The sequence below is a fragment of the Capricornis sumatraensis genome, chromosome 3 (genome assembly GCF_032405125.1).
Source record: "Capricornis sumatraensis isolate serow.1 chromosome 3, serow.2, whole genome shotgun sequence".
Classification (NCBI taxonomy): domain Eukaryota; kingdom Metazoa; phylum Chordata; class Mammalia; order Artiodactyla; family Bovidae; genus Capricornis; species Capricornis sumatraensis.
In genome coordinates, this window is record NC_091071.1 from 58,270,681 (window position 1) to 58,288,431 (window position 17,751).

The 17,751-nt window shown below is 38.0% G+C and overlaps 1 protein-coding gene across 1 annotated transcript in view; it reads right to left on the reverse strand.

Annotated features, from left to right (window-relative positions):
• Positions 1–14,103, reverse strand: part of DNAJC10 (DnaJ heat shock protein family (Hsp40) member C10) — a 48,175-nt gene extending 34,072 nt beyond the window's left edge. Inside the window, exons 1-8 of the mRNA XM_068967625.1 lie at positions 13,783–14,103; positions 13,047–13,101; positions 11,526–11,875; positions 9,821–9,983; positions 8,263–8,313; positions 1,665–1,747; positions 1,301–1,432; positions 653–746 (exon numbers count right to left, since the gene is read on the reverse strand). Of these exons, the coding sequence (XP_068823726.1) occupies positions 653–746; positions 1,301–1,432; positions 1,665–1,747; positions 8,263–8,313; positions 9,821–9,983; positions 11,526–11,729 (727 nt within the window). The 5' untranslated portion in view covers positions 11,730–11,875; positions 13,047–13,101; positions 13,783–14,103. The remainder of the gene's footprint in view (positions 1–652; positions 747–1,300; positions 1,433–1,664; positions 1,748–8,262; positions 8,314–9,820; positions 9,984–11,525; positions 11,876–13,046; positions 13,102–13,782) is intronic.
• Positions 14,104–17,751: the final 3,648 nt, after the last annotated feature.

The window sequence follows — 17,751 nt, forward strand, 5'->3', positions numbered from 1 at the left end:
CCTAACCCTTCCTCCTTTCCCCACCTGAATTCTTTCATATCCTTTATGCTTCCCTAAGCTTACCTCTATCATAATAGTGACTATTCTGTATTTTAATGGTTAATAATGGGGTCCCGAAGGCAAAGATTATACAGTTTATGGCTGCAGCCCTCGTACTTAACAGCTTTGGAGACATAACTGGATTCACTGAATGATATGAGCATCCCTTCAGAAGTAAATACGATTTCATGGGTAGTACAGAGTAATAACATTAACTCCTCTAAAGCCACTTAATGAATTAAATGCCTGAGATTAGAAGAGTTCTTAAACTTCAAAATTAAATTGAATAGGCATAAATTTACACTTGATATAGTATACTTACGAAAGCAATGCAACACTTGTTTCACTAAATATTCAGCTGCACTTTCAAAGTTGCCTTTTCACCTAGCCCCATCTCATATTCATATCCTACATCAAACTTGTTTTTGTTTCTGTATAAATTAAATTTATGAAAGGCCTATTATCTAGCAGAGCTCAGAACAAATGACATAATTCCTTTCTAAGAAGCATGGAAAAGATAATATGATCAGAACATTAATATTACTACTGAAAAATCTGAAATACCAATTCAAAGTATCCTTGAAAATTAAGCAAATTATGAAGACAAAATTACCTGTCCATAATTCTGTCACTGTGCTTCTAACATGCTGCATGGCAAAATTCATTAAACTTTCCTTTGATCTGTCACCATGGTATTTCACTGCAGCCTACATTTTCATTTATAAAAAGAGAAACATCTTTTACTTTTTAAGACTCAAACAAATACCTTGATTCTCCATTATTCTGAATAAGTAAGATATGTCTTTCAATGGTAAAGTGTTTTTCTAAATGACAAGCTAAGAATCTTGATTGCACAGATTCCCTATCAGATATTTGGATAGTATTATTTATAATTGTTTTAGTTTCAGATTTATCACTTAACATTGGGGAAAGAAAGGGAAATTAGAACTTTATATTCAATGAGAGAAAACACCTGTAAAATACTTTGTAAATTATAAAGTACAACATGCATATCGGTTATCACTACATTCCTTAAGATGGAAACTGAAATTGGCAAACATTTCATTTTGTTAGAGTAATGGCATCTAAAAGTATTCATAGTATAATCAAAAATGTTTATTATGACTAGAGCATAGTTAGATAGCACCTAATATAAGAAAAACCAAATGATTCTACAAATTCACATATTGTGTTTTCTCTAGTATTTCTTTTGTTATAATGTTCCATCAAATAAAAAACAGAAATGTCAATTTTATCTTACCATTCCAGACCTAAAAATGAAAAGGCTGGGATAACTGTTGACTCCTTTCATTCGGCAAAGCATTCTATCATCGCCACAGTTAACTGCTCCAATTCGAAGCAATCCATCTACTTCTTTTGCAAAGTCTCTCCACTATGAGGGGAAAAAAAGTAGTTCTCTGATAAAATAATTTACATTTCCTTGAACATTCTTCAAACTATACTTCCTTAAAGGAGAATATATTCATGAAATAAAACCATAAACGTGAAAAAATATGATAGCTATTTCTGATTGTTAAATCCTAACATATTTTTAAAAACACTCAAATAATAGATACACTGTAAAATAGTAAAACTTTAATAATCAGGACGTAAAAAATACTTACTGTGGGAGCTAAATCATGGCAATGTGAACACCCTGGGGAGTAAAAGTTCACAAACCACAGTTCTCCAGAATTAACAGCAGCATCTAAAAATACATAAACCAAACAACTTATGATTATTTACTAAAGGTTTGAACATGTTTTAGTTCAAAATTTTCCTTGAGATCAAAATGAAAAAAAAAGTCATATATCTTTCATATTGCCTTTATCATTTTCTATACATTTTTTTTCTATTAGAAGAAAACATACTATTTCAACTGTCAAACAATACCTTTAAACAAAAAAACAACAAAAAACCTCTTCCAAGCTCTACTTCAGTAAGATGCAGTCTTGAACTGCATGACCTATGTCACCAAGAAGCTGTAAAGATAAAGGGAGCGACATAAGGAAACAACAGTCAAACCGCATGTGAGCGGCTGTGTGGATAACAGAAACGGAGAATCGACCACAGAGCCTGGGGTGTAAGGCTCTTCTACTATCTGCAGCACCGGCTAAGCACACAGTCAAATTCTGACAGCTACTCCAATTACGAAAGAATGTGGTAAGGGACCTACATGACAGTAAGGACCGTGGAGATTAACCTTTGCTCTTAATAGGGGCTTCCCTTGTGACTCAGCTGATAAAGAATCAGCCTGCAATGCAGGAGACCTGGGTTCAATCTCTGGGTTGGGAAGATCCCCTGGAGAAGTGAAAGGCTACCCACTCCAGTATTCTGGCCTGGAGAATTCCATGGACTGTATAGTCCATGGGGTTGCAAAGAGTCAGATATGACTCAGCAACCTTCACTCTCACTTTTTGCTCTTAATAGGACATTTTCCTAGGAAAACTGCGATATCTGAAGTATTAGATCAAGGTTTTTAACAATTCAAAACATGAATACATATTTACTAAAATAAAAGACCAAACACTACATAATATCTACTCCACAATTACATTACACGTTATACAAACAAAATCCATTCATTTAAAAATTTTATGATTGTAAGGATGTGCTCTAACATTCAAGACAAAAAGTTTAAGACAATTTGCTTTTGGATAAAGAGTTTCTATATAATTCCACACTAAAATCAGGAATTTTAAAAGATAATTCGAAAAGTCATAATAAATTATACTAAAACATCAAAATACGCACACTATTCGAAATACATATAACTGATCCAGTTTAATTAGTAATGAGTGCAGTAATGTTCACCTACATTTCAATGCCAAGACACATGGATCTGTGGAAAAATTACAGGCAAAGTGTGTACATTAGGATTTTATTGGCTGTTCTTTGGCAAAGTGTAGAAAGTCTGATGAATAGACCACTCTATCTAGGTTGTCAAAATAACAGCCATGCTGCCTTGGACCACCAACTGGTAGGAACAGAGGTAAAATCGTACATCTTCTCGGCCCCATTCTTCTGGGATCTCTATAATGCGAGTGTTAGTATGGACGATGACGTCCCAGAGGTTTCTTACACTGTCCTCATTTCTATTCTGTGTTCATTTTCCTGTTCCGTTTCAGTGATTTCCACTGTCTTCCTCTGAATCATATAATCTGTTAACTTCTTCCAGTGTGTTTTTTACTTATTGCATTCCTTACCTCTGTTTAGTTGCTCTTTTTCTAACTCTGTATTCAAAAACTTCTAACTTCTCACTCTGTTCATTCAATCTTCTAAGTTCTTTGAACATCTCTAAAGTGATGAAAAGGAAAACCTACAGCTAAGAGTACCCAGCAAGGCTGTCATTAAGATTTGAAGGACAGATTGAATAAAGAAAAGACCCCAACTACAAACATGAAAATTATGGAAGGAAAAAATCTCATGGTTAAAGCCAAACATACAATAAAAGCAGTACATCTGTCATGTATAAAGCTAGTAGGAAGGTTAAAGGACAAAACAGAAAAATCATCTCTATCCACAGTAAGTAATTAAGAAACATACAGAAATACATAGAATATGATGTTAGAATCTGTGAATGTGGTGGTGGGGGGAGTAAAATGCAGGGCTGTTATGGTGAGTTTGAACCTATGAGATCAGAAACTTACTATAATCCTACACACATATACAGACTGCTATGCAGTGTGAGGAGTATCCTCAGTAACTATACAGTTTCTGTGTGTGGTGACATATTGCAATTAGACTTACTGTAGCGATCATTTTTGAAATGCATAGAAATGACAAATCTCTGTGCTGTGTAACAGGAGCTAATATAGTGTTGTAGGGCATTACACCTCAAAAACAACCTCACAGAAAGAGAGATCAGATTTGTGGTTAGCAGAGGCAGAGGTGGGGGAAAGGGGTTAACTGGATGAAGGTGGGCAAAAGAAACAAACTTTTAGTTACAAGACATATAACTACTTGGGATATAATGTACAACATTATAATCAACAATGCTGTATATTATATATAAAAGTTGTTAAAAGAAAATCCTGAGACTTCTCATTACAAGAAAATTGTTTTCCACCTTGGTACTCCGTTTTCATAGAGTACTTCTAGTTTGCCCAGTTCCCACTACTGTTGACAATATTTGTAAAACTTAATTATCAAAGCTCAATGCGATGTTTTTGTACAACTCTGTGACCCAGAAAAGAACAAGTATATTTCAAAATGTGATTTTCAATTTCTAAACTATACAGCTAATGTTTGTTAATATTTATACAATTATAGCTAACAGCTTCTGTTAGCCCCAGAAAAATGTTTTTTAAAAAAGCTGAAGTGCTTTGAGTTCCTCTTTCATTTCTTGAGTTTGTCTTCAAAAGAATGCATGTATTGTGTGGGTAATGACTAGTGTTAAGTGCAGGATGTTCTCTGTTTTCGCAGATACTATCTAGAACTTGTTTTTAGTATGATGTAATACTTTTCTGTGACTTATAAAAAGATATACAAATCATGTTTAATGGGAAGGATAAGAACTTCAAAGTGAAGTGTATTAATCACATTTTCTCTTCTGTATTACAGTTGAATTTTACTCCTGATAAAAGTGAACTACGTAATTCAAAGAATTGATGCTTTTGAACTGCGGTGTTGGAGAAGACTCTTGAGAGTCCCTTGGACTGCAAGGAGATCCAACCAGTCCATCCTAAAGGAAATCAGTCCTGAATATTCATTGAAAGGACTGAAGCTGAAACTCTAATACTTTGGCCACCTGATGTAAAGAACTGACTCATTTGAAAAGACCCTGATGCTGGGAAAGATGGAAGGCGGGAGGAGAAGGGGACAACAGAGGATGAGATGGTTGGACGGCATTACCAACTCAATGGACATGAGTTTGAGTAAACTCCAGGAGTTGGTGATGGACAGGGAGGCCTGGTATGCTGCAGTCCATGGGGTCGCAAAGAGTTAGACATGACTGAGCAACTGAACTGAACTGACGTAATCTGGATTAACTCTCCCACAATTGCAAAATTGGACAAAATACAGAAGAGTTCTGTTGAAAGCATCAGAGTTACCAATGCAGCTGAAGAATTACAGGACCCTGAGGAACGGGAGGAGGTAGAAATCAGGGGGCCAATGCTTGCCACCTCTTGATAGGCAAGAAACTAAGCGGAGCTTTCAATAGATTCGTGAGACAAGAGACAGAAAAATGAAGTTCAGGGCACACGCAGAGAGGGTTCTATATATAAAGGTGAACTGAAAAGAGACTGGTCTTGTATAAGTCTAAAGCTCAGCTTTTCAATCATTTCAATCCCTGGAAAAAAACCGATCTAAGGTTGTTAGTGACTCTAGTCAAAAGAAAACATAATTTCTCTCTAGAGCAAAAGAACATAAAATACCTTAAAAATAACTTCATAATTACTTATTAGTTACACAAAAGACAAATTAAGTAATCCAAAGCAATAGAAACTACTGGTAATAGGAAGAGACCCACACCAAGTAGGCTACTGTGCTATTTACTTAAGCACAAACTGATAAGGACTATCCATCCTTATCCTCCTCCCTTGGCTTCTTCAACTGGAACGCTGGGATCACCCTGTCAGGCTAGTCACACACAGGGTAGCATTAGAGTTCAAAGAGAATACTGGCCACTGCACTGAACCTGTCGACGTCATTTAATTATTTCTGAATAACCGTCTCTAAAATTTTGTGACTGTAATCTATTTTTAACTACTATTTGGAGTTCTACATGAACTATTAGCAATTCTTAATTTAACCTTTTCTCTGTAATGACTAATCTGAAAAGTCTGAACCCACGTGCAATACAGCCATCAATAAGTCTTTCATTCTGGGTAGATTCATGGATTAATCAGCTTGCAGGTTTTGTTCAGTTCCTCTAATTCCAAAATTTTCTGCCCCATAGAATCACAAAATACTGATAGACTAGCAGATGAGACAATAACGACATAAGATGCAATAGGTTCATACAACTACCTGCCAGTAAGTTATGATTCTGCCAGCCTGTGACATGAGTATCGATTTTGTCTACCAATAATACAAACAAATAAAAATTTCTTCCTTTTTTTATAGTTCAGTTCAGTTCAGTTCAGTCGCTCAGTTGTGTCTGACTCTTTGTAACCCCATGAATCGCAGCACGCCAGGCCTCCCTGTCCATCACCAACTCCCGGAGTTCACTCAGACTCACGTCCATCGAGTCCGTGATGCCATCCAGCCATCTCATCCTCAGTCGTCCCCTTCTCCTCCTGCCCCCAATCCCTCCCAGCATCAGAGTCTTTTCCAATGAGTCAACTCTTCTCATGAGGTGTCCAAAGTACTGGAGCTTCAGCTTTAGCATCATTCCTTCCAAAGAAATCCCAGAGTTGATCTCCTTCAGAATGGACTGGTTGGACCTCCTTGCAGTCCAAGGGACTCTCAAGAGTCTTCTCCAACACCACAGTTCAAAAGCATCAATTCTTTGGCGCTCAGCCTTCTTCACAGTCCAACTCTCACATCCATACATGACCACAGGAAAAACCATAGCCTTGACTAGGCGGACCTTAGTCGGCAAAGTAATGTCTCTGCTTTTGAATATACTATCTAGGTTGGTCATAACTTTTCTTCCAAGGAGTAAGCGTCTTTTAATTTCATGGCTGCAGTCACCATCTGCAGTGATTTTGGAGCCCCCCAAAATAAAGTCTGACACTGTTTCCACTGTTTCCCCATCTATTTCCCATGAAGTGATGGGACCAGATGCCATGATCTTCATTTTCTGAATGTTGAGCTTTAAGCCAACTTTTTCACTCTCCTCTTTCACTTTCATCAAGAGGCTTTTTAGTTCCTCTTCACTTTCTGCCATAAGGGTGGTGTCATCTGCATATCTGAGGTTATTGATATTTCTCCTGGCAATCTTGATTCCAGCTTGTGCTTCTTCCAGTCCAGCGTTTCTCATGATGTACTCTGCATAGAAGTTAAATAAGCAGGGTGACAATATACAGCCTTGACGTACTCCTTTTCCTATTTGGAACCAGTCTGTTGTTCCATGTCCAGTTCTAACTGTTGCTTCCTGACCTGCATACAGATTTCTCAAGAGGCAAGTTAGGTGGTCTGGTATTCCCATCTCTTTCAGAATTTTCCACAGTTTATTGTGATCCACACAGTCAAAGGCTTTGGCATAGTCAATAAAGCAGAAATAGATGTTTTTCTGGAACTCTCTTGCTTTTTCCATGATCCGGCAGCTGTTGGCAATTTGATCTCTGGTTCCTTTGCCTTTTCTAAAACCAGCTTGAACATCAGGGAGTTCACGGTTCACGTATTGCTGAAGTCTGGCTTGGAGAATTTTAAGCATTACTTTACTAGCATGTGAGATGAGTGCAACTGTGCGGTAGTTTGAGCATTCTTTTGCATTGTGTTCCTTAGAACTTATTCAGGTATTCACTACCAGACTTTAAACAAAATAATGTACTGAAAACATTATTCAGGTCTACCTTGTAGACCTGAACTCACTATGTTGTAGAAAATACGAATATGATGCAACTTTTGCTTAGAAGGAACTGTACAAAACTCACTGGTTTTAACACATTATTAAAATGAGAAATTATATATACATTTTGCACCTAGTAAGTTAATATAGTTTTAAAGTAGAATATTTAAAGTGTACTAGTTTGAAAGTGTAAGAATACTGAACGTTTGCTAAAGTACGCTGCAAAGTACAGAAGTATATTTTTATATCCATTTTCACACAAATCACAGATCAAAGTAAATCTACTTGCAAAAATGACCACATACTTAGTTAAAACTCTGAAACACAAAACCAGAAGTACTTCTACAAGTTTTTTTAATAATGTGAAAAAATATAGAATACTGGAATAGATATTGGTTCATTATCTCAAATATGTCAATTATATACAAACACAAATGTAGAATGTTCAGGATGTTGCTAGCACTTCTATGGTTTCCTCAACTGCCAAATAAGAGGAATAATAGTAGCTAATACACAGGAATGTTCGAAACGTTCATTAACATAACAGAAGGAAAGTTGATGATATGCTAAAATCTACAATAAAAGAAACTATGTTAAAATCTCGATGATGATTATAAAACATTATTTAAAATACAATATATACCATTTACCTTGCTAAAATTAGAAAAATTTCTAAATTCTAAATACATTTGTCTTTGAGGGAATTTTAGTTAAAGAGACTGGTCTTAAACTAGTTTTGGAAAATCATAAATGCACAAACTTACCAAATTCTCTTCTATCCAATGTTATGATTTCAGGATCATCATCATAAATACCTAATTTCAGAAGTAAATAATATTATAAAATTAAAACATCATAAAAATAAGCACATTAAAAATGTTACTTTCTAAAAAAAAAGTCACTTTCTTTCAGTCATCAAAAATCAATTACTCTAAATCTCAAGTTGAAGAATATGGAACACTAATAATCTATTCTATTTTCCTAGGAGTAAAGCAAAGAATATATAGTAACAGTGGCGATACATTTATTAGAGAGTGATCAACAGACATTTCCTGATAGGTACTATCACAATCTGTGTGTTGGGGGTGTGGCTCCTAACAGTCACACAATTTCACCTCCACAGAAAATTTTTATTATGTGTTTTTGAAAAAGCTTTTATTTGAAAATAATTATAGACTTTTATTAAGTTGTAAAAACAGTTCAGACTCCCATTTACCCAGCTTCGCCTAATGGTGACATACCATATAATTTCAGTACAATATCCAAGCCAGGAAACTGGCAGTAGTATATTACTTTCAGACCTCATTCACCTTCTGATTGCATTTTTTTCTTTTTAATGTGCTATCATTTAAAAATGTTTTATATCACTAAATGTCTTATATAATTAGAGTATTTGCAGAGGTAGAAGCAAATATAAATTTATTATAATAACACCAAGTTTCTCATTACTATATAAAATATCAATGAATAAATATTAAGTGATGGATATATACAAAGGTTAGTATTTGATTTTCTGAGACATATGATTTCTGTCACAACTCTGCAACTCTGCCCTGAAGTGTGAAAAATAATAGGTACATAGATGAGCAAAACTGCATTCCAATAAAACTTTACAAAACCAGGTGGCAGGCCAGACTTAGCCTGTGAAACACTGACTACCAACACTTTGTTATAGACTATCAAACGGTAGTGAATATACCTGAAAATACTATGTTGAAAAGTCAGTCTCGAGAAATAAATACTCCGGATGTAAACTGGAACTATTTTATTGAGTCTAAAATAAAAGCATACTTCAGTTCTCAGCCTGCACTTGAAGCCAATAAACGACCATTGCGTATCAGAACACTCCCTCTTCGCTTGACCCGTGTTTACTTTCCCCGCCCTCCCTCTTCTACTTGTTTACTCTCTCTGCTCTTGCCTTCTCATTCCTGTCACACCTCAAGCCATTATTCATTACCAATTAAGGATGGTATTTCTACTGACGTGACCTCTATTAAAGGAAATTTCAATCTTTCCTGGAAAATATGATGCTCTAAAAATACTAGAAGGCTTCAATATTTAACTTCTAATAGAAATACTTTAAAAAATTAAATACAATCGTTATAAGTATTTAACAATATTATGACCAAAACACCTCCATATTTACTCAGGTATCTACACACTACTTGACTTTCCTCTTGAATTCCACTCCCATGTTGCATTAAAAAGAGGGTCTAGGGGATGCATATTTATTACATAAATAAGCTAACTGGTGAAACAAAATTAATTTTCTAAATTTACTTGAATAAACAATAACTTCATAAGGAATATCTCTCATCTTACCAAAATCATAACGGTAGTAATTCCAGCTTTCATACTGGCCTCCTTGATTATCTGCAAGTCCCTTTTCTCCGTATTTGTCGTATTTTTTCCGCAGATCTTCATCTTTGAGTACTTCATATGCTCTATTTATTTTCAAAAAATCACTATGTGCATTTGGGTTATTCTATTAAAAATATTAGATATATTTGTTTCAGATACACAATTAACTGATTTAATTCTGAGAATTCTTTGAGCGTCGATATCAAGATAAGGAGGAGTAGTACAATATGAAATGGGCATCACACATTGAAATAAAAAAGTAAGAAAGTATTGGAAACAATATTGTAAATATGATGTGTGACCTCTAAATCAATCAGAAAAGAAAATTTTAGGTTACCTATTGAGGCAAAATCTAAAAAAGAGTATGTAACCCAATCTATCATATAATGACATAAGAACTAATACCAGAGTAATAACTCTAAACTGGATTGATAGGTTTCATTTGTCAGTGTTTCATAGAATTGCTTTTTGAAGAATGCTTTCATTTAAATCAGCAAGCCCCAACCATTTTGGCACCAGGGACCCTTCTCAAGGAAGACAATTTTTCCACGGATGGGGTGGGGCATGGGGTGTGGTTTCATAATGACTTATGCACATTACATTTATTGTGTATTTATTTCTATTATTATTACATCAGCTCCACTTTAAATTTTCAGGCATTGGGAACTGGGAGATTGGGAACTGCTGAATTAAACACTTAGGTGGGTCTACCATCTTTCACACAGAAACTTAAAAGAAATGACATTTGAAAATTTTTTAAAAAATTTGAAAAAATGAAAATCCTCAACACAACAGAATGTTGATCTCAGGAAAAGATTACCAATTAACAAGAGTTTTAGAGAAATACCAATTCTATTGCTTGGCTTTATGTGATGGAAATAAAATAATGCTACTTAAAATTCTATCTAGGGACTTCCCTTGTGGCCTAGCGGCTAGGATTCCTTTGTTAGGATTCCTTTCATTGTGGTGGTCTGGGTTCAATCCCTGGTCAGGGAATATCCTGCAAGCAGAGTGGTGTGGCCAAAAATAAAAATAAATAATTTAAAAAATAGTTACTGAAGTTAACAATAAAAACTATCTAGAAAATTATAATTAAATCTTTCTTGATGAATATCAAATCTCCTTAAGAAAAAATGAAATGAGATAAATTATAAAAATATCTTAAGAATTAAAAGTTTTGAAAGATTACATTATGGAATACATAACCAAATATTTATGATTGGCATTAACTGGATTTGGCTGCCAAGTTTTAATTTGTAATACTTTCCGACTCTGGTTTTAGATTTGTACATAGGAGAAAAAAGTGGAAGCATGCTATTAATAGCTATTGCTGCTGTTTTTAGCAAGCCATACCCTCTATATGTTCTAAGCAAATAATTTTTCTTACTGTTCTAAAATACTTGATTTTAACCTGCTTTGCAAAGAAAACTACTTCTGCTTTGTGATTAACATCTGTAATAGAACTGCTGGAAATTAGTTTTCAAATTGAGAGAACTGCATTTTGATATCGACATTCCTTTAACTCTAAACTTAGAATATTTAGCTTCCTCTGTTTTTAGTACAGATGCTGAATTATGATTCTTGACTAGTAGTGGTTGCTCTTAAGAATTCTGAGCACTAATTTAAAACATTAATCAGATATGTTTAAAAAGAAATTTTTACCTACCGGGTTTTTATCAGGATGTAGCTTCAATGCCAATTTCTTGAAAGCTTGTCTTATTTCTCTACTGCTTGCAGTTTTGGATACTCCAAGTAAACTGTAAAAGTCCTGATCTGTACCCACTAAAATGGCCATATACATTATTAGAAAAAAGAGCATGACCCTTTTCAAGTCTCTGACATAGTCATCTTTATTTAACCAGACTCCCATTGCTTTTCTTGTACAAGTTCTGATTTAAATAAACATTAAGATAATGCCACTGGTTCCAGTTGATGTAATATGCAAATTTGAGAACTTCTGTCCACATTACTCCAAAAGTGAAACAGCCATCATAAATTGTCTCCCCAAATGTTAATCTAAAGAGAAAAAAATCAGGTAAAATACATTAAAAACAAACAAAAAACCAGTAATATAATCTCCAGTAAATGGCAAATCAGGGTGAGTGCCTCAGGCTCTACTCTTTGGGGGCCCCGCTACCTTCCTTCCATTTCTAGGTAGCCAGATTCATGCAATCATTCCTGTCAAGAGAGTAGATAAAGGTTAAAAAAAAAAGGGAGCTAGTGTGGCTGCAGCCATCTAGAACGTTTTACAAACAAATGCAGCAGTTCGCTCTCTCAGCATCACAACAGGGGAGGGGGGTGGTGAACAGGAGGTGAGGAGCTACTTCCTTCCTTCTTCTACCCAGCTTAAGACTGGCCCTTTTGATCTGCTTCCTTTTGGGTTATTTCTCCACCCATTTACGCCTATCCAGTTTTCATTTCAATCAAATTTCACTTGTAGGAAACATTCTTTGGGGGTACAAGAAAGCAGCACCAGATCCTTCCAAACAGTCTATATTTTTCATAAAACGATGCAAGAACGGCAGTGAATGTCTATCACTGTAACAGACAACGTACAAAGTCGCCCGTTTTTTCTTCTGAATTTTCTCTGAAGGTGCTTTTGTTCTACTTGCTGCTGCTGCTAAGTCGCTTCAGTCGTGTCCGACTCTGTGCGACCCCATAGACAGCAGCCCACCAGGCTCCCCTGTCCCTGGGATTCTCCAGGCAAGAACACTGGAGTGGGTTGCCATTTCCTTCTCCAATGCAGGAAAGTGAAAAGTGAAAGTGAAGTTGCTCAGTCGTGTCCGACTCTTTGCGACCCCATGGACTGCAGCCCACCAGGCTCCTCCGTCCATGGGATTTTCCAGGCAAGAGCACTGGAGTGGGTTGCCATCACCTTCTCTGTTCTATCTAAGCAGTTACTATTTTATATAACCAGCAGAATAATAACGGCAAGTTAAGTGTAATTTCATTACAAAGTTTACATTTGGCATAAATAAAAAAAGAAAACAAGAAAAGAAGCAGAGCAATCAGTCATTCAGACACGCTAACCTGGGCAAGATAAAGATAAAATCAAATCACATGCAAATTTGTATATATTTTAGTTCCAAAAATCTCATAATGTTTCGAAAAACCTAACTTTCCTAAACATTCTCAGTTCCTCCTTTCGTCATTTAATTCTAAATGCCTATTTTAACTTTTTTCTCACCTGTGAACGGTTTTCGATTCATTTCTAATCCTTCCTTCTCATGTCACCAAAAAACCTTTGTAAAATAGAGCGATGTAGATTAATAAACATCCAGACTAGAAAACAACATTTAGAATAAAACAGATCATATTAGCAAAGACCACTTGGTAAGTCCTATTTGTTCCCTGCCCAGCGGTGTTTCTCAAAGTCGGCGTGGGCGTGCCTGACTTGCTACGCGCCGAGGTGCGGGGACAGGTGGAAGCTGCAGGTAAATGCAACACGAACTCCTTGCTGCCACCACTCCAGAATGGGTTGCGGCGAGTGAGAAAAGATGGAGACATTGGGAGTCAAGGGTTGCTGGTGTGTGAGACCTCAGACCGGGTTAGTGAGACAGGAATCTGGATAACTGAAGCTAAAGGGAGAAACTGGAGCAAAAAACCGGCAACAGCTGAGCAGGAACCGCTGAAGAAAGGATGGTGTAGCTAGCAAGGGGAAAGACGACTGGGAGAGACTGAACACAAAAATCCAGCCACAAGAGCGAGGAGCGTAGCGGAGGATTCCAGCGCACAGGCCATTTCACCTCTCCCTTTCCGGAGAGCCCAGGCCGCCACCAGCTCCAGCCAAGCCCCGGCCCCGGATCCAAGCCCACCTCGGTGTTGCGGGGTCGTCTCCTGCAACTACTTCCCCATCCTCAATCCCCGGGGTTAGACCCCACACCGCCAATCACAACCTATGCGTTCCGGGGGGAAGCACGTACTCTCTGACCGCTGGGCCGCCGCGCCTGTGATGGGGTTGGACCAGCAACACCGGCAGCTACCAGCGCGGCCGGCTCCAGTCTGCTCCTCGCGCGGCGGTCTCCTAGGCGAGGCGGGGCGGGGCCTGGCGCGGGGCATTGTGGGAAAGGCGTGGAGGCCGCTGCCTGGGAGGATTCGCCTAAGGAAGGACCTGCGGGCCGAACAGGGTGGGGAGGGCGGTGTAGGTTTAGGTTGACGTGGCCCTCGGCGCGGAATCCGGCTCCGGCTCCGGCTCCGGCATCAACCCGGAGCTGAAGAACACGCTGTAACCACGAAGCCCCCGCACCCGCACCATTGCGGCTGACGCGCGCCGCGGGCCGGACGCAGGACGACGTACCCCGCCCCTTCCTGCTCCCGTTGCTGTGGTTACGGCAACTATTCGGAGGGCTGGTTTAAGCGTGCAGTTTCTCGCTGACCCTGTTCTTAAAGGGAAAGGCAGACCCATTACAGTACTTTTCTGTTTGGTGGGTGAGTGGGGCAGAAAGGTGAAATTTTGAAGGAAAAGGGAAACTTAACTGAAGTGACATTGATAGCAACCAGTGTCAGTCTAGAGTGAAGAGACAGTAGGAAATTTGGAAGAAATAAAAATATTTATGAATGTGTGTGTAGGCGACAAACGTGAGTGTTCGACTGTTTTGCCCGACTTCCTGGTCATTCAAGCTGGAAACTGGGGAGTTGTGCATACTTCTGTCCCACATTTACATCTAAATGATATGGTATAGAAACTGCATTTTGATCTACAGCATTATACCTAGGCTTCCCGTAGTGGTAAATCAGCCTGCCAGTGCAGGAGAGGTAACAGACACAGGTTCAATCCCTGGGTGGGGAAGACTCACTCCAGTATTCTTGAGTGGTGAATCGCATGGACAGGGGAGCCTGGCGAGCTAGTCCATGGGGTCACAAAGAATTGGACATGACTGAGAACACTGGTTTTTCCAGTAGTCATGTATGGATGTGAGAGTTGGACTGTGAAGAAGGCTGAGCACCGAAGAATTGATGTTTTTGAACTGCGGTGTTGGAGAAGACTCTTGAGAGTCCCTTGGACTGCAAGGAGATCCAACCAGTCCATTCTGAAGGAGATCAGCCCTGGGATTTCTTTGGAAGGAATGATGCTAAAGCTGAAACTCCAGTACTTTGGCCACCTCATGCGGAGAGTTGACTCATTGGAAAAGACTCTGATGCTGGGAGGGATTGGGGGCAGGAGGAGAAGGGGACGACAGAGGATGAGATGGCTGGATGGCATCACTGACTCGATGGACGTGAATCTGAGTGACCTCCGTGAGTTGGTGATGGACAGGGAGGCCTGGCGTGCTTTGATTCATGCGGTTGCAGAGAGTCGGACACGACTGAGCAACTGAACTGAACTGAACTGAACTGAGAACACTGAGCGCACACACAATATGACTAGAACAGTTGAAGTAGATGCATTTGCAACCATCAAAAGAAAAAACATCCTAATGAAAAGAATGCCTTACTTATGACAGCAACCTTAATATGTGCGTGTGTGTGTGTGTGTGTGTGTGTGTGAGTCGCTCAGTCGTGTCCGACTTTTTGCGACCCCATGGACAGTAGCCCGCCAGGCTCCTCTATCCATGGGATTCTCCAGGCAAGAATACTGGAGTGGGTTGCCATTTCCTTCTCCAGGGGATCTTCCTGACCCAGGGATTGAACCTGGGTCTCCTGAATTGCAGGCAGTTTCTTTACCATCTGAGCTACCAGGGAAGCTCTTTGAAAGTGATTACTTAATATAAGTAACTTAATATAAGATTAAGTACTTATATTACTTAAGATAAGTAATTAATATAAATAATCTTATTATATTAAGTATATTACTTAATAAATTAATACAGTATATTAAGTATATTAATTAGTTAATATAAGTAATCTTAATATAAGATTACTTAATATAAGTAACCCTAATATAAGTGGTAATAATTTCATGTGTAGTAAATCAAATGTCAGCTTGTTAAAAAATGATGGGCATGTAGGATCCATAGCTAAACTAATACCTGACTGGAAAGAAGAGAAAGTAGCAAAGGCGGAAATATTAAAAGTAACCTCATGTAACCCACTCCAGGGTTCTTGCCTGGAGAATCCCAGGGACAGCAGAGCCTGGTGGGCTGCGGTCCATGGGGTCGCACAGAGTTGGACACGACTGAAGCGACTTAGCAGCAGCAGCAGCAGCATGTAATATTAGCTAATGAGTGCCATGAACTGGTCTAAGAACACATGTAATTCAGTCCTCCAAGTTCTCTGATATGATAGGGACTATTATTATATCCATTTCACAGTTGAGGAAAACAAGGTAAATATATGATAGAGCTGGGGTTCATACCTGAGCAGCCTTGCTCCAGAGACTGTAATGTTAATCATTATGCCACACTGTGAGCCACCAAAATCTTTAGAGTAAATTGAAAAGCAAAAAGGAAAACTGGAGAATCAAGCAGGGACCGCATTACAGTGGGTTTTATGCCATGGTGAAGACATAGACTACCTTTCAGGTAATAAGAAAGCTACTTAAAGCTTTTAAGAAAGGGAGTGAGATTGTATTTTAGATCATTCTGGTAGCTACTGGAGAGTGAATACAAAGGGGCCGTGACTGGAGAAATGGAAAACAGAAAAGTAAATTTGGCAAGAAATGGTAATAGTTGGACGTGGGAGATAAAGAAAGGATCTAAGGTTAACTTCTGGTTTCGGTGGATGAGTACCACTAACTGAATGAAGATCTATTTAGGGAAAAGATAAAGGTTTCTGATGTGGACATATCTATTTCACATTTTGTAGATCATGTCCAAATAAAAACACAAGAGTATAAAAATTCATGTTAAGTGTCTAGACTAGAGAAGAAAACAGGAGATTATCAACTAATCTGTGGTAGTTGGACACATGAGCATGAATAAGATTACTCAGAAAAAGTATGCAGAATAAGAAAAGTTGTGGACCAAGGATAAAATCTTGGTAAACTCTAACATCAAGAATGTCTTGCAGTCAATGAAACATCAACAAAATGATAAGGCAATCCATGGAATGAGAGAAAATGTTTGAAAATCATGTATTTGATAAAACATTTATATTCAAAATATATGAAAAACTCATACCACTGAATAGCAAAAAAACTCACAAAACAAATTTTAAAAATATCCAATTAAAAGATGGGCAGAGGATCTGAACAGATATTTTTTCCTAAGTACAGATGTCCAACAGGTACATGAAAAGATGCTCAGACTCACTAATTGTTATTGAGTCTAGGGTCATACTTACTGCTTCCTGCACAGCATGCCAATAAATTGAGACACCAGCTTTTTAGCAACTTTATTCAGAAAACCATCAGACTAAGAAGATGGCAGATTTGTGTACTAAAAAGCCATTTTGCCTGAGTTAGAATTTAGGCTTCTTTTATACTAAAAGCGGAAGGAGTAAAGTCAAATGTTTCCTGGTTCAGGTCAACCTCCAGAGGGGTTGTGTTAATTTTGTCCTGCCTGTAGACTTTCACAGGTGGGCCTGGTCAGGATGTTACCTGTGAGCTATACAAAGGAATTGTAGCTTAATGCTCATTACTTGGGAGGCAGGGTTCCCAGAGATGGATATTATGAATAATTTAAGCTTATCGGGACCATCCCTTTAGTGATTAACTTGTAATAGAATACAAAGTTTCTTCCCTATTACATAATCATCAGGGAAATGCAAATCAAAACCACAATGAGATACCACTTCACACCTGTTAGAATTGCTCTTGTTATAGAGATAAATGCTGGAGTGGACATGGAGAAAAGGGAGCCCTCGCGCACTGTTGGTGAGAATCTGGACTGGCGTAGCCACTGTGGAAATCAGTATGGAGGTGCCTCAAAAAGCTAAAAATAGAACTATTACAAATCTAGCAAGTCTGCCTCTGAGTATTTATCAGAAGAAGATGAAAACACTAATTATAAATA